This window comes from Olea europaea, chromosome 3 (genome assembly GCF_002742605.1).
Source record: "Olea europaea var. sylvestris chromosome 3, O_europaea_v1, whole genome shotgun sequence".
Lineage (NCBI taxonomy): Eukaryota > Viridiplantae > Streptophyta > Magnoliopsida > Lamiales > Oleaceae > Olea > Olea europaea.
Window position 1 is genome coordinate 21381070 of NC_036239.1, and position 14839 is coordinate 21395908.

General features: G+C 36.2%; 1 protein-coding gene across 3 annotated transcripts; it reads left to right on the forward strand.

The window, feature by feature from the left end:
• Positions 1-369: 369 nt before the first annotated feature.
• On the forward strand, positions 370-14175 carry LOC111389941. Of its 3 annotated transcripts, none has more exons than XM_023014930.1 (14): positions 370-738; positions 6677-6735; positions 6959-7067; positions 7593-7702; positions 7785-7853; positions 8725-9327; positions 9443-9972; positions 10070-10134; positions 11710-11813; positions 12559-12663; positions 12745-12884; positions 12957-13085; positions 13203-13355; positions 13799-14175. In XM_023014930.1, the coding sequence occupies exons 1-14, from the start codon at positions 558-560 to the stop codon at positions 13950-13952; spliced, it is 2511 nt and encodes an 836-aa protein (XP_022870698.1). In that variant the 5' UTR covers positions 370-557; the 3' UTR covers positions 13953-14175. The 3 variants fall into 3 exon arrangements, with proteins under 3 accessions (XP_022870698.1, XP_022870704.1, XP_022870708.1); XM_023014936.1 differs by having other exon boundaries at positions 371-738; positions 11734-11813; XM_023014940.1 differs by having other exon boundaries at positions 588-738; positions 6959-7081.
• The last annotated feature ends 664 nt before the right edge of the window (positions 14176-14839 follow it).

A 14839-nucleotide genomic window follows, 5' to 3' on the forward strand; every position in this document is an offset into this window, starting at 1 on the left:
GTCAAAAACACCATCCAAAAACACCGTTCAAAAAAGTATCAACGTTCAATAAAACCGTCGCGGTAGGAGATAGTTTAAGAAATTTTCTCTGATGGTATTTTGGACGGTTCCGTCCATACGGATCTCGTGTGCATATTTATGAAAGGTTAGAGACCTTTGCTGGCACAAAATAAATATTAGGATAAAATTCATGAAAAATGAAAAGATTAGGGATCGTTACTGCAATTTTCCCTTAATTAACGGTAGAAATGTTAAAAACCCAGCACTCAGACCCTAACCGGAGCGCGACTTCACGCAATAAACCAGCGCGTGATCATTTCCTTGGTTTATTATTCAAGAAAGAAAAAAAAATCAACGCACGCCAATTCTGTATGCATATAATAGAGTTCTAAAGTATCTAATCATCAAAGAAATAACCCAACTAATTTATTTTATTTCAGACATATATACTGCAGCACTGCATAGATATGTTCATGGAATACTTATTATTATTATTATTTATTTAATAATTCAAAAATTTTTAGTGAAGAATTAGTGAAAAGTAGAAAAAAGCAAAGATGAGAAGGAATTGGATTCTGGGTCAGTCTTATCTGAATCTATGTTTGCTCTTTATGGTTTTTGTGTATACGTGTGTTTCACAAGATCAGGTACGCGGTGGTCTGTACAATACTTTCACTGTTTCTAGCTTCACTTATGGAAAGACTCTGCTCAAACCTTATGAATGGAGATATATGAGAGGTATAACTTTTGTTCCTTTTTTTTGTCTGAATAAAGTTTGATTTATTAAATTAAATTGAAGTGTAATTGTTTGGGTGTTCTTGATTAATGTTTTATTTAGCAGGTTTGGCTTACTATCAATTTGATTTTAGCTTGTTTATTTTGTGGGTTGTGTTTGAAAACACGATCTTATAGTGTTCTTAATGACTGTATTTTATGTTAGATCGATCCTTTTATGTGGTTGCTTTATGTGAGCAATATAGGTTCTCAGGCTGCTTGGTGAAGGTAAAAAAAAAAGATTAATCTTTATTGATGCTGTTAATGAATGTATTAAAATTCTTGTTATTGATACAGAATGACGATGGACTCTCTATTTTTCCAAGAAAATTGGAGTCTGCTAAGGAGTCTTCTTTTTCAGTTCACTATATAGATCTTGTTGGTTCTTTGGAATTCTGTTTGATCTTTCCCTTTTTGGTTGTTCTAGCATTCTGATTTGTTAGGCTGGTTGTGTAGGCCATGTTAATTCATATACGCCAAGAGTAATTTTCATTCATATAATTACAATAGGTACAGTACACTTATATAGGATAGGGAATTCATCTATTTTGGGACAATACAGATTTGTAGGTAATTGAGCATCCTGCAATTGATTCATTCCATTCCTATAGGTGATTTTGTTTCCTAAATTGATTTCTAACATCTCACGCCAACACTCTCCCTCAAGTTGATGCATACAGGTCTTTGATGCCCAACCTGTCGAGTGAGTTGTGGAAGCCCTTGCTTGAAACTGCCTTTGTGAGTATATCAGCTAGTTGGTCTTTAGAATTCACAAAGGGAAAACAATTGTCTTTGCTACGAGATTTTCCTTGATGAAGTAATGATCTACTTCCACATGTTTTGTCCTGTCGTGTTGGACTGGGTCATGAGATATGGCAATGGTAGCTTTGTTGTCACAGTAGAGATCCATCTCTAATGTAGGAGCAAAACCAAGTTCAGTGAGTAGTTTCTTAACCCAGAGGAGTTCACAAAGTCTTTTTGCCATTCCTCGAAACTCCGCTTTAGCACTCAATAAGGATACCACTTTTTGTTTTTTTACTTTTCCATGTAACAATGTTTCCACTTACAAACATGAAGTAGCCTGAGGTGGACCGTCTATCTGAAACATTTCCAGCCCAATCTGCATCTGTATAACCATCAACCTTCAAGTGATCATTCTTTGAAAACATTAGTCCTCTTCCAGGTGAGGACTTTAGATACTGAAGTATTCGAATCACAGCATCCATGTGATCTTTACTGGGGTTATGCATAAACTGACTAACTAAGCTTACAGCATAGGCAATATCTGGAGGGGTATGTGACAGGTATATAAGTTTTCCAACTAACTTTTGATATCTTCTTTTATCGGTTGGCACTTGATCTGAAGACTCACTCAGTCGATGGTTTTGGATGATTGGAGTATCTGCTGGCTTGCATCCCAACATTCCTACCTTAGTTAGTAGGTTCAGTATATACTTTCTTTGGGATAGAAATATGTCTTGTCTCAATCTAACTACTTCTATTCCTAGGAAGTACTTGAGTCCTCCCAAGTTCTTCATCTCGAACTGAGATGCTAGTTGTTTCTGGATTCTGCATATCTCTTCTTTATCATCCCTTGTAATAATCATGTCATCCACATGGACTATCATTACAGTTATTTTGCCTTCGTTATGCTTCAGATAGAGTGTGCGATCTGAATCACTCTGGTTGAACCCATATTTCTTCATTGCCACACTGAATCGTCCAAATCATGCTCGAGGTGACTGCTTTAAGCCATATAATGCTCGCTGCAATTTGCATACTACATTGTGTGAAGGCCCCGTATACCCCGGAGGGAGATCCATATAGACTTCTTCTTCGAGGTCACTATGGAGAAATGCATTCTTCACATTAAGTTGATGTAGTAGTCAGTCAAGATTAGCTGCAAGAGAACGGTATCCTGATAGTTTTTAGTTTAGCGACTAGTGAAAAAGTCTCTTGATAGTCTACCCCATACGTCTATATATAACCCTTTGCGACTAGCCTTGCTTTGTACTGTTCAATGGATCCATTTACCTTGTGTTTGATGGAAAAAACCTATCTGCATCCTACTGTCTTCTTTCCTTTAGGTAGTGGAATTAGTGTCCATATGTTATTCTTTACTAGTGCCTCTATCTCATCTCTTGCCTGAGTCCATTTTGAGTTTGATAGAGCTTCCTCAATTCTCGCTAGGACATGATTAGAAGAGAGAGCATGTGCAAAAGCTTTTACTGGGTTAGACAACTTCATGGTGGATACATAGTTGGCAATTGGGTACCTTGATCTTCTTTCTTCAAGTTCTGGAGAGTATCTGCTCGACGGTTTGCCTCGATTATGCCTGAAAGGTAAAGTAGAGCTACTAGAAGTATCTAATTTGCTGACATGTGAAGGAGTTCTTACCTCATGGACATTCTCAGGAGATGGGTGTGTGGGTACTGAAGGAGGGGGTTCTGGTTCAGTGGATTCGGCCTCTTCTACAATCATATCATTCACTGGGTCAGGACTGTCTCTGTCTCAATGTTATTTGGCACCTCAAAATTCAATCAATTCAACTCTTCATCCCTTGTCTCCCCTTGAAGAGGGAGATTGGGTGCAGGAGAAAAAAATGTGTCGGACTCCAAGAAGGTGACATCTATAGTTACATAAGTACATCTGGACATAGGATCGTAGCATCGATAGCCCATCTGATGTGTAGCATATCCCACAAAAAGACATCGAAGAGCGCATGGGTCAAGTTTTGTCTGTTGATTTTTGTGAAGGTGAACATATATCACACAACCAAATACTCGAGGGGGAAGCATGAGTATTGTGGATAGAGTAACATGGGATGATAGGACTTGAAGTGGAGTCTTAAAATTTAAGACCTTGGAGGGCAACCGATTGAGTAAGTATACAACAGTGGACACTACATCCGGCCAATAGCTAGTTGGAACATAGGCTCCTTGGAGGAGAGCCCTTGCAGTTTCAAGGATGTGTCGATTTTTTCTTTCAGCAACGTCATTTTGTTGAGAGTCTGAGGGAAGGAGATAGAGATACAGAGCCAGCTCCAGTGACTGGAAAAATAACTCCGTTAGCATTTGCAACACTGGTGTGTCAAGGTAAGGAGCTCTAAGTAAAGTCTTTCTCATCATATGTCATATGATCGGTTGCTCTGGAGTCAAGTAGCCAAAGATTACTGTTCTTGTCACTAGAAGATGTACAAAAAATCGAACAAAAATTACCTAGTTCTGATGAATGGATTGTGTCTTGAAAAGTCCCATCTTGAGGAATCAAAGATAGTTGAGAGTCTGAGGTTATCACGGCTGCCTTGCCTATTCGCTTATTAGAGCCACCACCATTTTTTTCTTTTTGTCTTGCAACTCATGCCACCAATCTGGATACCCATTGAGTTTAAAACAGTTTTCTCGTGTGTGTTTGTTATTTCCACAATAGGAACATTTAATTTCGTCATCAGCTCCATTTAACTTATTGGGCACTTTTATTTAAGCCTCTTGAGTGACCCAGCCCAAGTTTCAGCCCTTTGGTGGCAAGAATGGCTCTTGGAGGCCCGTTTGCTTCTGTAGGTACCATAACAGCCTATCTTAGTGCCTCACGTCAAACATAGGCATATGCCTGCTCAATGGTGGGAAACGGTTCCATCTGCAGGACGCTACTACAGATGCTGTCAAGCCCATCGTCGAGCCCGTCGAGGAAGTTGTAGACTCGATCTTCTTGGGTCTACCTGTTGAATTGCTGGATATCCACAGTACACTTCATTGGGTTTGGGCGACAAAAGTCGATTTCACGCCACAATCCCTGCAATTCGGTGTAGTACTTCTCCACAGATCCACCGCCTTGTCTCAATCACATCACCCTTCGTTGGAGGTCATGGACTTGGGATTTATCATTCCTATTGAAATAAGTCGTGGCAACAGCATCCCACACTTCTTTAGCAGTGGAGAAACGAATGAAGTTGCCAATAAGGGTAGGGTCCAAAGAATTGATAATCCGCCCTTTCACGATTGCATTCTCAGTACGCCGCTTTCGAAACGTCGGATCGGTCGGTGAGGTGGAGTATCTCCATTAAGGTAACCCATTTAATCCTTTCCGGAAATATACATTTCCATAACTTGGGACCAAAGACCATAGTTTGTACCATTCAGTTTAATGCCAATTTGGGGCGAGTTTTCGGTGAGTGGGGCTGATATGTGTGTTTTGGTTAAGGTTTTAGAGAGTTTGGTAGTGAGGTTGGCAAGCATGGCATCGTTATTAGGAGGAGTTAGGCTGGGGTCAATGATGGTGTTGGAGTCCTCCATGTGTTTATGAAAATGTTTATGAGAGAAAGGCTAGAGGGAGCTTGGGAACAGGGCCATGGATCGAGTGTTACTGCTCTGATACCATGTCAATTCATATACACCAAGAATAGTTTTCATTCATATAATTACAATAGGTACAGTACACTTATATAGGATAGGAATTCATCTATTTTGGGACAATACAGATTTGTAGGTAATTGAGCATCCTGCAATTGATTCATTCCATTCCTATAGGTGATTTTGTTTCCTAAATTGATTTCTAATAACTCACGCCAACAGGCCAAAAGGAATGTTTTTGTTGGCCTTCTTAATGAAGGCAATGCATTTTTAAAAAATAGCTATGTAAATTAATGTTTATTTTTTCAGTTTTTTCCTTATTATGGATTTGTCGCCTCAGTAGTCAGAGTAAACCATTTAGTTTTTCCCCCTATTGGACTCAGTTTGATGCCTTTTATACTAAAATTGGTTTCCCAGGGCAGTATGAATTTCAGGCTTTTTTTGCCCCGCGAAAGTTTTAAATTTTTTACCGTTGATGGAATAGTACTCTTACTATGTCCTATTCTTGGTTTTTTAATTTTTTCTGCTCCATTTTCTCTGTCTGTATTGTTCTTTCCCATATAATCAATTTTGAACTGATCTTTTTCACAGAACTTACTTCTCTTTATATGTTACTGGGATTTCTAAGCATTATGAGGTGTTAGGCTTCTTGAGTTGTGATAAAATTATCATTCTCTTTAGCATTTCATTATGAATGAATTTTTGCATCGGTAAGTTTAGTGTTAAATTTTGTCAAAATATGATCATAGGGGCTGTTGTTTAAGCAGATCTTTGTACATGGTGAAGAACCAAATTCCAAATGAAAGAAAATCTTTAGAGATAGATTTAATGATGAATGTCTACTTAAAATAAAGGCACAAAGGAATCAATGGTTCGAGAGATGAAGAGGGGAGTAGTTGACCTCAGGGGACTTTCTTTTAATCCTAACTCACCCAGTGAAGAAGGGAAAATGGTGAGGAAGTTCTTGGCATTTGGGAAAGGAGGGAAGACTCTTTTCGAAATATTCTTTGATTTCAGTGGGATTATCAATCATTAAAAAGTTGAATGAATGTGAAGGAAAAGCCTGCAATCAGAATCGATTGGGTTGATCTTCATGTAAATATAAGTTGTCTTTGTGAATGCATTCTGTTGTTTGAGATAAAACATTCTCTTTTACTAATTAGCTACACTTCTACAACTTTGCATTCATCAATGCTTCATTCCTCTGTCCAACCACCCTACCCTACCCCACCCAATCCCATCACACCCCTTCCCACCTGAAACCTCAACCATACACAGGCAAGGTCACCCTAACAAATGAGGTAAACTGATCTGTCGATTTTTCACTAGTACAAGCATTGAGCTGGGATGGTACAATATACTCTGCAAGATATTATCAAATTTACCTAAAAAAAGTTATTTTTCTTGAGAAAATTCTACTCAGTGTGTCAATTTCATTTTGTGCATCACCCAATCCCCTTTAAGCTGTTTCAAAAGTAGCATATACAGCTTTGAAGTTCAATATTGGATGTTTTTCTCGTGATGACTTAACGTTTTTATTTCACTCATTGCAGTCGATTTACCAACATGGTTTTCTTCAATGTCTTTAGCTTTGGAATCAGATGTGAACATTGTAAGTCTGCATTTAAAGCCTTGTTGATGGTGCAAACTTGCAAGATCGAATCTGCATATTTTATCGTTATGCTTTATTTATTACAATATTCTTAAACTGTTTTTTCACCTGGATTTGTCATATAAATAAAACGTTGACTTTAAGATTTCATCGAAGCTCAAATCGTATTGGGTTTCCGACTCGTATTTCTTTTACATGATAACTTTATTTTAACTGTTTACAGGATCTCAAAAGAATTAGAAATGCGTCTGATCTCTCTTTACCAATGATATGCATCCGAGAGGGCAGCCCTCCTCTGCCTGATGTCTATAATACTTCTCTAACGGGTCTAGGTAAAAATATGATGGTAATTGAAATCAATATTAGCATTATTGTACACTTGAGATCATCATCTTCTTTTTTCCTGTAAAGACATGCCTATCAACATTGCATTCCACTAAAAGTAGATCTATAGTATGCTTGGCTAGGCTTTACAAAAAATAAGAAAAAGTTAGTTTCAAAACATGTTTGGGCAAGTTCCTTATTTTGAAAGTAACTCTTACATAATTGTCAAAATTTGTAACTTATTTCCAACTTCAACTAATAAAATAAAATATTCATCTTAAACTTAAGTAAACTTTATAAGCTTCGCCAAGAATGCTTTTAGTAGTTTATTCTTATATATTTCCCTTTAAAATTATTTTCTTCCAAGCAGAAATTGCTTCAATCATTGATATGTCATAAATCTATCCATGTTGCTAATTTTCATGGCACTAAATGTTAGAAATATTGTAATTAGTACAATAATCCCTCAAGTTTTCTGTTTGGCCCATCAATATGACTTTTACTGAGTACTCAATAAGATTTTTGTGCTGCAGAGATAAATTACATCTCTAATGGTTTATTTAGTGGGAATCTAAGTCTTCAAACTGTTGAGAAGTGCTATCCCATGCAGAATAATATATCACTGATGTTGACAAATGATCAGGTTCGTCGTAAGTTCTGAAATTTGTATATTTATGGTTTCAAGCCACTAGAAAATTGCAAAATTGACCTTAGTTTTTTTTCAGATTTCTCCAGGAACATGGTATTTCGGGTTATTCAATGGCATTGGACCTATAAGGACTCAATCAAAAATGGTACAAACTATTGCACTCATGGTCACAAATACTCCTTACTAGTCATTCGATATCATTTTAGAGCTCTCTTTCTTTTTGGTCACCTTTTTTGTTCCCTAAAAGATTTACTTCTATTAAACATTAAATATAGTTTTCCAAACCTGATTGCAGAAATAATTTTAGCTGATGAAATGAGAAAACTGGAGTGGGTAACAGTTTGTTCTTGTTCTGCTATGCCACCATTGATGGAAATTTTTGACAGTAGAAAACCAATGTTATGAGTTTAGTCATCCTATGAGAACTCTGATTCCTTTGTTGTTCATTCCAAATATTAGAGAGAGCATGTTTGGATAAGCTTTAAAGAAAAAGTAAAGTTGCTTTTAGGGAATATTTTGTCTATAAAACATATTTGGATCACTTACTTTAATGTGAAAAAAGTAGCTTATTTTGGAAGAAGCTCTTACCTTCTCTCAAAATAAGTTAGTTACTCAGGTCCAAAATCGACCAATAAAAAAATTATTTGCTTACAAGTTTAGTTTTTAAGCTTACCCAAGATTGTTCATAGGAGAAATGAAATCATAGTGTTGTAGTTACTAAGCATAGTTCCTGAGTCCTGACCATATCCGAAAATCCTTTTTTTTTTTTTTTGGGGTTTTCTGTTTATATGTTGTCATTGTTGTTCCTTCTTTCTTTCTTTCTTTCTTTTTCTTTTTTGGTATGGTGTAGTTTCTCAAAATTATTTTCCTGTAAAAGGTTTATGGCTTTTATAATTTGTGTCTTCATTCCGACAAAAATTTCCAATTCCAAATGCTATGATTTGGATATCTATTAAACTGTTAATTTCAGTTGGGTTACTTTATAAACTCGTCCAGTTCTCCGATCTACATTACAGATTAATAGGGGCCCAACATGCTCTTTTAGTGGCAACATAAGTGTGGAAGGATGTCCAACCTCAACAATGTTGGGCAAATTCTGCAACCAAACAGTTGATATGCTTTTGTGTACTGAAAGCTATAGTTTAATTGAAAGTGTTCCAGTCAACAATTCATATGGCAAACCAGCAAAAACTGTGGTTTCCTGCAGAAATGCAAATGAGATAGCTTGTCATGAAGATCATGGGTTAAGAGTCTACTCCTTGGATGTGATAGGAATCGCCGAACAACTAATTATTACAGCATCAAATATCAGTTTTAATCAGACTCGTCCTTCAAATGGCACTGGAAGAAGTGTCTTGATGTACTATGCTAGGCACGGTGCAATGCCGCTTGAAACATTGCATGATTTCTCAGGTGATATTAGTATAGGTCCTTTGGTTATAAACTCTCCAAAAATTGGACGCTGGTATATTGCCATACAACCTGTTGTTGTCTCGAACAACAGCACTGGAAATCAGAACATAAGCTCTAAAGTTTGCTATCTGTTGGAATGGCAAGTGATTCAGTGCCCAATGGATAAGGCTGGATTTAACTGCACATCAGAAAGATACATGCTACGGGTAAAAAATTAAAGATTTAGCCTAGGCTAAGCTTAAAGAGTTAACTTATAAGTAAATAAGTCATTTTTAGAATAAATAATTTTTTTACTGACAAGCTGACAATGATTGTCTGCAGACAGTTCTTAGGAAAAATCCGTCCCTCCCTTTTGAATCCTACTATCTACCAATCACAGGAAAAGTGTCACCAGATTCGGCTAATTTTCCATTGGAGCCCCTTTTAAGTAACTTTTCCAGTGGAGGAAATAATGGTGATGCTTGGACTTTTTTCCTTCTCGACATTCCTTCTGGTGCAGCTGGTGGAAACGTCCACATACGCCTTAATTCTGATGCAAATATAAATTATGAAATATATGCAAAATATGGAGGGTTTCCATCTCTTAATAGTTGGGACTACTACTACACAAACAGCACAACAAACAGCAATGGTTCGATGTTTTTCAAGTTGTACGATTCGGATCCAGATGGAATTAGTTTGTATATATTATATGCTAGAGGAGGAACTTGGGGTTTTGGGTTGAGGCAAATTCGATTCAATTCCACAAGTCAGACGACAATGTCTATGTCACTGGAGAGGTGTCCACAAAAATGCTCTTCTCATGGATCATGTCAATCTGTTTTAGATGCTAGTGGGCTGACATTATACAGGTTCTCATATGCCCTCTTCTTGAAGTTCATAAGCTATTCTAAGTAACTCTCCAACTGTTCAATTCCTTCTTATTCTGCTTCCTTACGTTTCCCTCAGCTACTGTAATTGCGATCGAAACCATGGAGGCTTTGACTGCGGTATTGAACTTGTATCCCATCGAGGTGAGTTAATTTTCTTTTGTAAATTTAACCGTTAATATGTGATTCTGCTCTACCCTATTTTGAAAATTTGAATCTTGCTAATAGTTAATAGAATGTGTGGAGCTTAAGCCCTTGTTTGATAGAAATTAAAATCTAGATTTTAATTTAAGTCAAAGTCAACAATTAGTTAATTTTCTTTTGTAAATTTAACCGTTAATATGTGATTCTGCTCTACCCTATTTTGAAAATTTGAATCTTGCTAATAGTTAATAGAATGTGTGGAGCTTAAGCCCTTGTTTGATAGAAATTAAAATCTAGATTTTAATTTAAGTCAAAGTCAACAATTAATTCTTATAACATATTTTATGGTCTCCACGACTTTTCAACCACATATTTCATCTATTTTTATTAAAATCCGCTAAAAATCTAAGGTTATGTTTGATAGCCATTTAATTTTCATGGAGGATTCCATTTTCCAACTTTTGGTTGTTTGATGTCCAAAATTTTCCCTAGAATTCATTTTCCAACTTTCTTGCCACATAAGCCAATTTCGAGCTTTTCCTTGAATTGGAATTCTCACCAATATGTTGAGAATTTCAATTCCCGGTTACTGTAGCGATTTTTTATTTTTTATTATTTTTTTTGACAATGGAAACAAATTCTAAGAATTATTGTAAAAAAATATTTCCATTTAATTGACAATTTTCATGTAAAACAAAATCAAACGAACGTCAAAAGATAGATGATTTTTTTTATTTTTTTTTTGGTAATGGAAACAAATTTTATCCTCAATCCAGTAAATTTTATCCCTTTAATTGACAACTTTTATGTAAAATAAAGTCAAACGAACACAAAAAAATACTGTTGTTTCAACATTTTCTACATGGAAAAATATACCAATTAAACACAATAATTTACAAATTTCAGAAAACAATTTCTAGGCAATTCAATTCTATGGAATTCGTTTTCTTTTCACCCAAATTCCATCTTTACACTCAAACGAACCCTAATTTTAATACCTCAAATAGGGCGTAAATAGATTGTTGGGTAGGTCAAACGAACACAAAAAAATACTGTTGTTTCAACATTTTCTACATGGAAAAATATACCAATTAAACACAATAATTTACAAATTCCAGAAAACAATTTCTAGGCAATTCAATTCTATGGAATTCGTTTTCTTTTCACCCAAATTCCATCTTTACACTCAAACGAACCCTAATTTTAATACCTCAAATAGGGCGTAAATAGATTGTTGGGTAGTTTTTATTTTTATTTTTATTTTAGGGCTATATTGGGCATTCATATGTTTGCATTAAGTCACCCTAGATTCTTACATTATAAATAGGGATTGATGGGTACGACAATGTGGACATACAACTAACCTCTGCATGCCTTAGTATGTTTTCCGCTTGCAGTTTTTCACTTCATTGTGGCAAATTCTGCTATAATTTCTTGTAATATTTGCCTTATATGGCCTATAATTTGAATTGTCAGTTTTGCATTCTCTCTTTATTTTTTAGTTAAATGTAATGATTTATTATTTTTAAGAATGGCATTTGTATGTAATGCAATGCTGTATATTCATCTTTTAAGGAAAAATGCTGAAAACTCATGTAGGGCACATTCGGCAGTCAATTTTCCTCATAGCATCTAACGCTGCAGCTGTGCTTCCAGCTTATTTGGCCCTCCGCCAGAAGGTATTTTAACTTGTACATAGTGCTAAGCTTAAAAATTTGACTTATAAGCAAATTGATTTTGAAATAAATACCTTATTTTTTACTTGTTACAATTGTTAACCATACAGAGTTCGACAGTGTTAACAGTTGGTTTTGAAATTAGTAAATTTCCTAGCATCTAACGCTGCAGCTGTGCTTCCAGCTTATTTGGCCCTCCGCCAGAAGGTATTTTAACTTGTACATAGTGCTAAGCTTATAAATTTGACTTATAAGCAAATTGATTTTGAAATAAATACCTTATTTTTTACTTGTTACAATTGTTAACCATACAGAGTTCGACAGTGTTAACAGTTGGTTTTGAAATTAGTAAATTTCTTTCACTTAAAAAGAAAGAAAAACGCAACTTATCTAAACATAATTGGAAGCAAAGTTACTATAGAAGTGACTTTTCTAGCCCCTGTTTGATGGTCATTATTGTGTAAAAATGATGTTTTGAATAATGATTTTTGGGAGAATGTGTGGTTAAAAAGGGAAAAAATTTTGGGTTTACATGCAAAATATTGTGTTGTGTGAATGTGTGGTTAAAAATGAGTGCAAGAAATAAATTATTTTGTTTTAAAGGGAGTCAAATAGGGGCTTAATTTTTATCTTGACCAAACGTGCTCTAATTTATGCTATGCCTTATTTGCTGGCTGGGTTGTGGATTTTAGTTTGCGTATCAAGTAGTATTAATTTACAAAAAACTAAACTTAGTCATTCACTCTAGGCATTTGCAGAGTGGGTTATTTTCACATGTAGTGGAATTTCTAGCGGATTGTATCACGCATGTGATGTAGGCACCTGGTGTGCACTGTCTTTTCATGTATTACAGGTATCACTTCTATATATTTGATTTGGTTTGGCAAGTTTCGTGTCCTTGTCTATGACTAATCCATTATAATTATGCTCTCAGTTCTTGGACTTCTGGCTTTCTTTCATGGCCGTTGTCAGTACTTTCGTCTACTTAGCTACTATTAGTGAAGCTTCGAAGAGGACGATTCACACGGTCGTTGCAATCCTAACAGCCCTTATGGCTGAAACTGGACCTACCCGGTAATAGTTTATTATATGATCTTGTACTCGAATTACTATTGTGGTCAGATTTAACCACGCTAGATTTTACAGGCCCTCCAACATTGTTATTGTAATGGCCATTGGCGCTCTAGGTCTCCTCATTGGGTTGCTCATTGAGTTATGTGCTCGTTATCGGTCATTTTCCATTTCAACGGAGTTTCATTTAAATCTTCTTGACAGGTAGGATAATTCTTTGGTTTGTAAAAGCAATTCATTCTCACTGTTACTAAATATGCAAGTGACTATTGAACAAAATCCCGAGTCAGATATAAACGCCTGTTGTTCTGGTAAATGCAGATGGGAAACTCTTAAAAGATGGACCCACCGTCTTATTAAGACCCTCGTAAAGCGTTTTCGTTGGGGATTTATACTTGCCGGGTTCATGGCATTAGCAATGGCTGCAATAAGCTGGAAGCTTGAGAGCACCGAAAGCTACTGGATCTGGCACAGGTATGATAAAAATAGATGGAGAAGTCTCTCTCGTTAGACTGTGTAGAACCTAATTATATTGTTCATTTATCCCCTCGACATTGGATCATCTATTATACTTTTGGCCATTTTTTTATTATAGGGAAACATTCGAGATTCATACTTTTATTTTAGGTCACCCTAGTCCTTAGTTTCCTACTCGAAGAAATCTGATGGCCTGAGTTTTCTATGCGAAGTAATTTAGTGGGGACCATTTTTTCAAAAAATTTGGAGTGAGAGAACAAGAAAGAGGGCGAGGAAAACAACATTGTGATCTCCTTTACTGTAAAAAGTTTGCATAGATAAGTGGAAATATAGCTATCACGTTGAAGATGAACCACTATAAATCTGCATGTTTTTGTTTATTATTTCATTCATTAATACTCTCGGGTTCTCCCCCTCATGTTTTGCAAAATGATATGCAGTCTGTGGCACGTATCAATATATACGTCCTCCTTCCTTTTCATCTGTGGGAAAGCGAAACCTGCTAGCTGTGAGGCTGAAAGATCTCCGGACGGGAATTATGAGCTAACTCGACAAAATTCATACCGAGAAGGTGAACAAAGTGGTGAAAGATAGGACACAGATTTTTTCTCCCTCAACTTAGATTCAAGGTGTAGTCAATGAAAAATAGAATGTATAGCTGCTCCGCCATAACAGACCGACTCGATTCCATCGAGAAAGGAGCTCACAGTTGTTTTGGCCGCCCCTCGACCTGTTGCCGAATCAGGGTCGTACAATGTTTTCTCCTCGGTGTAATTTATCTATCATTAATCTAATAATAGAAAAAAATATTTGGTCACTGGTTTTTTGTTTTTCCCTTTAATTTCTGGCACCTTGTATGGTTCATTAGATCCTGTCTAAATTTGTGGTGTTTGAACCCATGATATCATCTTTGTGGTTGCGAAGGATGGTACATAAAAGGATTGTTTTCGAGTGTCAAGAGTATATATAAGAGGTGGTCAAAAAGCCCCGTGGACGGCTCGCCTTCCAAGGCTGGCCGTGCCTTGCCAAGTGTCCAGACCATGTGGCAATGGATGATTCGTCTATTTTGACATTTTAAACTTAGGGGTGACGACGACTCTGAATTGCCTATTGGCTCAACGAGACGAGTCGTGCCTTGCCAAGTACCCAGGCCATTGGATGATTCGTCAATTTTCACATCTCTACATTGATTTAAAGTTACCAATGACAATGAGTTTGGATTGCCTGTTGGCTCGACGGGCATAAAAGCTGACTCAACCAAATTCGCTAATTATAAATCCTACGGATCCATTGCCATCTTTACAGCTACATGTTAATCAATAGAGCATTGAAATCATATCATATTCAAGATTATATTTCCCAAGAAGACAAAAAAAATACCTTAAAGTTAAAATCATCATCATTTTGAATCTTGACAAATTTACTAAATTTATCATTATTGTTGAATGGTGACACATCATAATTACTCTAGACAATTAAAA